Below are 10,393 nucleotides of genomic sequence, written 5' to 3'. Positions count from 1 at the left end.
TCTCCTCATGGGCTCATACGCAGTACTGTATAGGCTAATGGGTTATATTGACATAACACAGATGAGTCAGATTTCCAATTTAACGAATGATATTTTCTGGTCCCCAGTATTCAAGAGGGTGGGAGCATGGAGGAAAAGTTTGGCGCAAAGTAGGGAGGAGGATTTAAGTGCCAAAGCGATTAAAAAAATGGCAAAAGCATGAAAACTTCAACTTAAAGGAATTAGACTGGAAAACCCTTAATAAATTAAACTTCAGGGTTCTTAGAGGCGTCAATTGGAGACGTATGCTTTCTTTAGTAAATGGCTGTTGTATTATACGCCTGCAGTCATGTCAAAAATGTATAGTAATACGTTGTCTAATTGCTTTAGATGCACCCAACCGGATTTGGCTAATTGGTCGCGTATCATTGCCTTTTGCCCCAAAATTAAGGTCTTTTTGGAAAATATGTTTGATATTGCCTCAATATTTACATTTTACGATCACTAGTTATAATAAGTTAATTATACTTGGGGTTGATCCAGAGCTTAATTTGGAAGATTCCTTAGTGAAGCTTTTGTATATTATTGTTGCAATTGCCAGATCTCTGATTCTTAAAAATTGGAAAACAGAAATAATTCCAACAGCAGATGAGTGTTTAAAAAAAAAAAAAATCAAGAGTCAGGAGTAGTGAATATTTGTATGCAAAAAGAATGGGAGCATCGCGTAAATTTACTAAAATTTGGAAAAATTATTTTGATTGAGAAAAATGTTTAGTGTTGGATATTTGGAATATCTTGTTTATGCTTAAATATAAATTCTTTGTGAGTTCTGTACTTATCTTTGACGATTTCAATGTATCTTTTGCTCACTATGTTTAGATTTAATTGTGGGATTGTAAATTTTTGCTTTTCTTGGATATTTTGCAATCAGTATGCTATTCAATCTTTGCCAAGAACTCAATAAAAATATTTAAAAAATAAAAAAACAACAACGGCAAGCAACACATGTCTAAAAGGTCAATAAAAAGGAGAGAAACCTCCATACTATGATACAAAAGCTTAATTTACAAATGATTGAAAGAACTCTGAACACTAGTTTAATGCCATTTATTTTTGTAGAAAAGTAAAAAAATACAAGTTAAGACACTAATGACTGAATTAAACGTATGAATTTTGCTTAGATCTCGCACATTTTACAAACATTGATAAAGTGCATAGCATACTCAGACGCCCAGCTACAACAAGGCACTGGACAGTGGGCACAGATCATGAATCTGATTTGTTTCCTGATGTTCTAACTGACTGCATACATCACTGACTGAATCAAAACTGGATCCCTGCCAGTTGAACAATCAAAGTCAAACAGAACAGATGAGCAAGAGTAGTGAAGTTGTGTCAGACATTGTGATGAACAGGGCGAATATATGACGTTATCCCGCAGACAAACAGCCCCCATACCATCAGTCCGCAAAAATAATCCTGCATCTACTATTAGGCCGCAAATTAAAAGAACGAAAACTTTTAGAACGAATATGCCTTTAGCATGCATGCCTTTACAACGTAAAGGCATGCATGTTAAAGGTATACTCATTGTAAAGGTAAGTAAAAGTACACTACCCTAATGTAGTACCCCTGCACCACCCACCCTTGACACACAGTCCTTTTACTACATTTACACTACCCGGCACGACCCCCCAACACTACCATACAGCACTTTACATCCCTACACAAACACTACAACAGTACCTTAATACACTACCCCCAGCATGACCCTACACAAACACTACAATACTACACTAAACCACTACACCCCATCATGACCCTACACTACATCACTACCCTAAACCCTAAAACACTACCCCCAGCATGACCCTGCACTACAACACTACCCTAAATCACTACCCCCAGCATGACCCTACAGTACACCACTTCCCAAACCCTAAACCACTAGACCCCAGCATGACCCTACACTACAACACTACCCTAAACCCTAACACTACACCCCAGAATGACCCTACACTACAACACTACCCTAAAACACTACACCCCAGCATGACCCTACACTACAACACTACCCTAAACCCTAAAACACTACCCCCAACATGACCCTATACTACACAAACACTACCCTAAACCATTACACCCCAGTATGACCCTACAATACACAAACACTACAACACTACCCTAAACCTTAAAACACTACCCTCAGCATGACCCCACAATACAAACACTACAACACTACCCTAAACCACTACCCCCAGCATGACCCAACACTACAACACTACCCAAACCACTACACCCCCGCATGACCCTACACTACAACACTACACCCCAGCATGACCCTACACTACAACACTACCCTAACCCCTATTACACTTCCCCCAGCACGATCCTACACTAAACAACCACCACAACTCTACACTACACTAACACAACACTACACAATCACTACCCCAGCACGACCTCCACCCTTAAAAATTAACCCAAACCCCCTTACCTCTCTCGTCATCATCATCGTTTACAACGCAAATGCATTTACCATACATGCCTTTACAACGTATTTCGTTGTAAAGGCATGCGTGATAAAAGCACATGCGTTGTAAAAAAAATACGGGATGATGGTATGCGGGATGAATGACATTGCGGATTAATAGTATGCGGCCTAAAAGTCCGCGGGAAAAAAAAAGCGGGATAAAGGTTGATTACCGAACAGGGCAGCAGTGAAATTAAGGACAAGACAACGAATGAATGAGAAAAAAGAAATGCAGAGTTTTTAAGATCCCTAGAGTTAAAGAGAGCAAGAGACAGGAAGGGAGGTAAAATTATTAAGAAATAAGACGGTGAGGAAAAGGAGAGATAAGTGAGTTAAGTTATGGAGGGAAAAGCCATACTGTATTTAGGAAGTGGCGTTTGCTTATATGGGCTGAACAATTACTTTAGGATAAAGAAAAAGCCAACATTCAGCATATTCTAGACGTTAGGTGGAAAATAAGAGGTCAGTGGAACCTCACAGTTGCAGTAAATTACTAGCTGTAATGTAAATATTCATCAAGTTTCAGCCACTTTAAAGAAAACAACCTCGGAAGTTTTTGCAGGAGCATTTTTGCTGAATGAGGCCACATGCAAAACGCTAGATATAAGATCACAGTTCAATTTGAGGGCAAGTATGATTGCTTTGCCTACAGTTAATCCGTGAATTCTTTCAGTGGACCTATATGTAAAACACCACCTGTTCAGCCTTAAAGTCAAATTGTATAACTCATTAAGCTGAAGTATCTCAAAGATGGATTACTAGAGTACTGCACTGTTGCCTGCTCCAACGCATGTCAGCGCAATTTTGCTACATTTCCTTTGCAATCAACACATATTTTCTTCTGCAGTCATATGGAAATTCCTGAGACATTGAGGAACTGAAATTGTTCATACAACAGAGGCACGCCAGGCCACTCTGTCTTGCTCGGGGTCAAAGTCAGCTGCGAGCACTGCAAAGAAGAAATAAACAAGTTTAAAAAACAAAAATGACAATTGCAACAATGAAGACAAAGTATGGATTTCTACACAAGGGAAATTGTGTTAGGCTCACCATCCACAACAGCAATGTTTCACACCAAAGGATTTGAGATCCTAGATCTTGTTTTCTGTGGCACACAATAAAACTCAGTGGTTGAAAATACAACTTAAAGCTTTGTGCAAATTTATCACATGTGGCAACCAATGACATGCCTTCCATTCTACCAAAACTAACCCAGCTGACGTAAATGGAAGCTAATAGGCAGCCAAACATGGCACAAAATGGACTAGTTATCATTCACCACCTTGCTTCAGGATTCCCAAATTATTGTATTCATTTGATTGCACACCCCACAAATCAAAATTGCCTCTAGGTGTGTGAAACTGGCACACCATTGAGCTTGATGCAATTAAAAGGTCACAACAGGAGACGATTGAACAAGGTCCTACATCACAGATCAACCTTTAATGACCCTCGCGATTTACAAAAGCACGCTTTTTCGTGTAAGGCTTTCATTTCTCTTAAGTAACTGAAAGAAGAAGCACAGCACTTATTCTCCCAAAGGAATAAATATGGACAATCAACAACAAATTATGTTGGAGCTAAATATTATGCCATTCCAGTCCATCAATGGTTGTTTCTGAATAGGGCTTTTTGTGTAAGATTTTTTGTGAATAGGAGTTTTTCTGAAACACATTAATGGGAGTCCATTTTTTAATCTTTACAATAAATCATTCCAGATCAGTGGCAAAATTACAGAGAATTAACTCTAACTTTCATCACCTGCAAATTTGTAGATTATCAGAAACCGTAGAATAGGTAATTGAACAGATCAGATGATGTGATACCTATTAAATATTCCATGTAGGTGCTATCCCGTGTGTAAATCAGGTGTACTTCAGAAAGTGGTCCTTTTGGCATGGGTATAGCACTTTTAAACCGGTAGAGATACTATCAGATTTATTCACTATTAAAATTATAGGGGCATCTAGGTTTTAAATCTGCTGTAAACAGACTATTTGGTACTGGGTAATTCCCCCATTTGAGAGTACTGGTAGAGTCTAATTTTGGTTTTATGAAGGACTGAATTATTTTATGTTAGGCCCGATCAATGTGTTTAGTTTAACTTTCTTACACTGTAGAATACCAACCGAGACAAAAAGTGTATTAAAATGTTAATTCAACACATCATATTAGCCATGCGTGTTGTGCCTGTTTGCCAGAGAGAATCAGCAACCCAAACTACTCTGGGGTTTAGGGCAGGGTGAAGGGTGGGTTAGTGGCTCCCTGGCATGGGTTTTAAAGTTGCATACATCAGTAGAACTTCAGTCTTTGGCCCCATCGATGTTTGCCAGCTATTATTTACCTAAATAGTAGATTCCATAGTGCATTAGTAACAAAACTAAAAATTAACACAAACAGTACTGTTGATAGTGGAGATTTGTAAGGAATACCATATTCAATTCTTACAGCCTTAAATTGGAACGGGCCTAATTTTTTACATTATATAAATACAACAACTTGAAGGTCATCACAAAAATGGCCAATTGCTACTGCTAGGTGGCACTTACTGCCCATTACAAAAAGCCAAACGGTCTTCCTCCAGTTTAAGTCCCAGCCAGATCTCTGCAATGCTGAGAGCGCCATTTTGGGGCTGAGTCGCACTCCTAGCAAAAGTTGTCTGTCCATGATCAGTCGGTGCTGTACCTAAACAAATTTGGACTAGCATTTTGCTGATTATATTTTTAGCCCATGGCCAGTAGATTGACCAAAGAACATATCACTGGCCTAAAGAAAAGTATTTTAACAGGTCTTAGCAATAAACCACCTGGGATCGATGTGGAAGGCTTGGCTCAGAAGACAATAAATACTGCCTGGAGTTGCTGGTATTCCACTACTTTTTCCACGTTAATCATGCCATCAAATGAAATGCAAGTTTTTACCTGTGACCTTTCATTTCAGTCTCCTCCTGTAAAACAGACGTTTTACAGGGAGGAGAGAGCCCATACAATTCAGTGGCTCCTTCGGAGCTGCTGCCATACAAGACCTTCTCTGTTGAGATCCAGGAAGAGAGAATGCAAAGCAAAATGGTTTATTACATTACTTTATAGCACCAGGAAGCAGGAAATAGGTATTTTCTGTTTTGCTATAATATTCTTGTTCAGAACTACTTCCAGTGCCCTCCAAAGTGATGCCAAACCACTGATAGAAGTCCTTGGAGTCCACTCCTTATTACTGTTGTCAGAATCCAGGCTGAAGTGCAATGAAAAGGACAAAGGTCCTCCCTTTCCGTAAAAAATTGAAGACCCTTCTGTTCAATTAATCCCTCTGCACGGTTTGTTCTGTTTTGGGCCTTTTGCTTGTTTTTCTTTCTTTTATCTATCCCTGGCGCCGGGAAACCCATTGAGGGTAGCTGTGCGCAATATAAGTTTAAATAAATAAATAAAACACACATACCTGGGGGAAAATAAAAAGGCTATGGTTTGTAGATAAATGACACAAACATTTCCTCTATCCACAACTCATCAGGGTTATGTATAGAGAAAAGCAGCAGCCTCAGCAAATATACATCAATATATCTAAGAGTATAGATGTGACAGTAGACCAGATCCCTTTCCACTCCTGCCTGCTCTTTGTACCACAAATGTTGCTTTGTTTTCAGCTTTAAAATTTGAATGATTCTCAGAAAATATACTGCTCGCCATCTTATCAAGTACATTGCATGCAAGTTTTCCATTTCTCATGAGTGACTAGCTCATCCAGAACAGATTTTTCTATACATTTTTGTAGCCCCGTTTCTCAGATTAGAAAATTGGACCCAGACTAGAAAGAAAAACCTGATCTGGATGATCTACTTACTGATGAACCCAGCAAATTTAAGAGCTCCGCAAGTACTACTCATTGAGGGCCTTATTACGAGTTTGGCAGTCTTTCAAGGGGCCGCCACACCAGTGCCCCACTGCGAGACTGCCAAACCCATAATCACCCGACCGCCAGATTAGGACTTACATTTCTAAGGCTCATATGTAGGACTTAGAAAGGCAGTGCTGTGCCACCACCAAAGAACATTCCAACACAGAAAGAAACGCACCATGTCATGCATTAATTTCTGTGTTGGAACAGGGGTGCAGACATACAGGTGGGCACACCGTATGCCCCCCCCTGCATGCACCCCCATGCACAGTGGCAACAAGGGGCTCTGTAGACCCCCTTAGTTTCCTCACCGTCACCCTTTTCATGGACCGCCAGAATATTCTTCCCAGTCCAGCAGGATCCTTGCTCCTGGCGGTACAACTGCCGCAGTTTTAATAGTGTGGGCTGTCATCGGACTGCCACTACGATTACGGAGTCGTAATAAGGCCCTAAGATTGGGCACATTAGTCATGGGTAAAAATACACAAATCTCACCTTTCTGTAGAAATATCTATCCTGGTAGACGTGACAGGGACTTGCTCACAGTGGAAAAAGTTTTTCAGCCACCAGCATTTCTCAAACATTTCAGGGAGCCCTAAAACGGAGACACCAATTGTCAGATAGCAGGTCTCATTTAATCAACAATGCTTAACTGAATGTATAGCTTTGTTAAGTGACATGATGGCTCATACCATGGCTAGCTTTTTCTTGTTCTCCTGGGTGTCCGGAGTCGCAGTACATGGAAGATGAACTGCTGGAACAATTACTGGATTCAGAATTCTGACGAGCTAAGCATGGAAACAAAATGGATGCTTTGAGGAGTTGCCTATTTACAACTTTAATCACAGTTGAACTGATTTAAACCAACAGGATGCGAGTAGACCAGAACAGTCTGATGACGTCTGTGTTTTCACAATAAAATGTTTAATTGCTCATTTGAAAGGACATGTACACATATATTGTGTCTCCTACAATGCTACCACGATTTGCTTAAACAACTGAGGCCAAGGCAACTTACTCAGTGCTTCAAATGGAAATATAGATGTGTAAATACCTTATACCCAGAGTACCGGTTTACTTTTGAGAAGTGCGGCTACTCTCCCATTAAATGTATTGTGCAAGTCCTGAGAGGTGCTCCTTTTCAAATTAAATAAGTGCAATATCTGCCCATTTAAAGCACTAAACTTACTTCTATGATACTGATTTTTGGCCATCAGGCAACTAGTCGATGGTACGGATGCCATGTTCCAGCAACTGACACGTTGCCCAAGTACGAGATTTCTGGAAATTAGAAGCAGATACCTGGGAAAACAAAAATTCTCATTAATTGACGTGGCAATTTCATGCTTTCCGCAGAACTCATTTTAGTGAGGATGATCTATAAACAGCTTTTAAAAAGTCAGAAATCTACCTATGAATCAAGATTTGGTATTTGCAACCCTATACAATGGTTTATGATGTTAAGAATATATCTGAATTAGAACACAGGATGGATTTATCCTACACAGCATGCCACGTGCACAATTATTGTAATGTATTTCATGGAGATTAGTCATTCTAGTCTCCCTTTCTAGGGGTTTCACTATTTACATAGTCTTTTTTCCTGATATATTTGTTGAAATATCACCACTTTCAGGCAGATTTGGTGTGTGTTTGGTCCAGTCCACAGCTTTCATTTTACACCTCAGTGCACTCCAACCATTGGAGACTTCCTTTGCCTCCATTGAGTGCACTTAACTAGCACACCTGAACGTAATGGGGCTTGCAAGTTTCCCAGTTCCATGCACGAGCAGCTTACCCATGCCAGGTGCTTTCTTTGGACTCCGGGGAGTTGTAGTCACTGTTTTACAATGAAATAATCTGGACTATTGACCCCAGGATGCACCAAAAGCCTGGTCTAGGCTGAGCTATCCATGCAACTAGATAAATGAGAGCCGTGGGGGAATGGTTTGCACACGGACGTTTACGAACGAAAACATGATGTTACGGACGGTTTTTGTGCTACGTATATCTTATCAGTCCGGTTCCCAATAGTTTACACATTTGTGTGGACGAAAGACGTTTTAATTATACGAAGTTGCTAAGAAGCCCCATGACGTGTGTGACACATTTAATTGGCTCTCGCGAACAACATGCTAAAGAAGCAGAACTAGAAGTGATTTACATACAGAGGGAAAATGAGTTTTCAAAACTGCCCGTGATACGCCCCAATTCAACTTAACGGGAAAAGTTATTTAAAAAAATCATGCTTTACCTGCTTCGTAAAACGCGGGCGTTTTTCGCCTCGGTCGCTCCTACTTCTGACAGGCGATGAGTATTTCAGGTTGAAGGAAACCTACTTCTGTGCAGAGGGCTCTGAGCAGAGAAGTTAAGTAAAACAAACGACTCCAATCCTTTGCTCTCTGTATTCACAGTTCAGCGCGCAGACCTTTATATCACAGGCGGGGGCAGTCTCAATTGGTAACTCCGAAGGAACCTGAGAAGCCTCGCGCACCGCCCATGACCCCGCCCCCTCGAAGACACGGACTGGGCTGCTGATCATGCACGTGTCCGCTTATGTTTTGCCAGGGAGCTAGTTAACTGTGAGCCAAGAGTGTCGAGCAAACATAAGCATTGCTGTAATAACAGAAGTAGGCCAGTGACAGCGAGTCGGACATACAGCATTGTTTTATCCACATAAACCCTTCACAACATTTGCAAACAAGCCTGGTGCAAGGGAAGTGCGCTTTTCCTTATAAACAATTTAAATAATCATAGTTTGTATCCCAGTGTGTATTATTATTTTCCAGTGAAGGTATTCTTGTACTTGGGCAGATGAGAACTATTGGGAGGGAGGGGCGAGGGGGGAGTGAGCAGCCCACCAGACAAGTATATGTGTGTGAAAAAGCCGCTTTTATTGAAACAGGTGCACATTAACAAATTTAAAACCTCGGCCAATGCCTTACAAAACTAAACCTCACTAAATAATAACTTCCTTAATTTTCCCCAGCCCGCCCCCACCCCGAACACGTCATGGACCCCGCCCCCACCCGAACATTACATCATTACAAATCCAACAATGCAAAAACCCTGCATAAACATTTCAACTTTACAAACCCTCAAAGCATAAAACAAACTCCACTGTTTACCCTCAAACCCCTCTTGGCCCCCCAACCTATGCAACCATCCCAAACAGCCGTCATTCTCAATTCCCCCTGCCAAATGTGCCAACCAAGAAAAAACCAACCACAAACTTACCAAGCCTGACAAAAAACTACTAAACCCCGCCACCCAGAAAGCGGGGGGGGGGGGGGGTAAATACATCCCCCTTTCTGCCCCCCAAAAAACCTTGCAGATAAACCAAGAAAAGAAAAAAAGGCGAGATTAACCAGCAAACTACTGAATCTTCAAACAGCGAGACAGAACTTCTCGCAACTCCAATAGATAAAGGTCCATCCCTAACCGAGAAAGGTGTACACCATCATCCCGAAAGAATTCCACTGCCTCATACCGTATGTCACCATGCGACACACGACCAAAACCCAGCTCCCTGCAAAACTTAGCAACCTCTGAATTAATCTTTTTCCGAGCCTTATCAATTGCCTTGGGCTTGTGAGCCCCTCTCCAAGATCTCCTCGGAACCAACTCCGTCCAAAAAACATGGCAACCCGCCCACTGTTGCTTCAAAAGGGAAAGATCCTTCTTTATTGCACGTAACAGAACCACACCCTTCACCTTGAACAGATCGTTTTCACCCAGATGAATAACTAAAACATCAGGACAGGAGCCCCCACCCAACCAAGAATTAAGAGCAGGCACCAATTCCTTCCAACACATGCCCCCTCTCCCTCTCCAAATAACATTGTATGTATGTATGTATGTATAACACACTTGTAAAGCGCTTACTGTCACCCAACGGGCATCCTGGCGCTGAGATCTAACAGGTCCTGAAGCACATTGAAAAAACGTTCATTAAAACCAAGCAATGATCCAAAATAACTACTCCGTGCT

The 10,393-nt window shown here is 41.1% G+C and overlaps 1 protein-coding gene across 1 annotated transcript; it reads right to left on the bottom strand.

The window, feature by feature from the left end:
• Window positions 1-1,071: 1,071 nt before the first annotated feature.
• Window positions 1,072-8,858, bottom strand: PPDPFL (pancreatic progenitor cell differentiation and proliferation factor like). The gene is made up of 5 exons (XM_086965736.1): window positions 8,658-8,858; window positions 7,593-7,705; window positions 7,096-7,191; window positions 6,899-6,998; window positions 1,072-3,461 (listed from the first exon to the last, which is right to left on the bottom strand). Exons 2-5 carry the CDS (start codon window positions 7,645-7,647, stop codon window positions 3,449-3,451), a joined length of 264 nt encoding a protein of 87 aa, XP_086821862.1. The 5' UTR covers window positions 7,648-7,705; window positions 8,658-8,858; the 3' UTR covers window positions 1,072-3,448.
• Window positions 8,859-10,393: the final 1,535 nt, after the last annotated feature.

Source organism: Lissotriton vulgaris, chromosome 4_1, assembly GCF_964263255.1.
Source record: "Lissotriton vulgaris chromosome 4_1, aLisVul1.2, whole genome shotgun sequence".
Taxonomy (NCBI): Eukaryota; Metazoa; Chordata; class Amphibia; order Caudata; family Salamandridae; genus Lissotriton; species Lissotriton vulgaris.
Note: the sequence above shows the minus strand (reverse complement) of the source record. Positions and strands in the feature narration are given on the sequence as shown.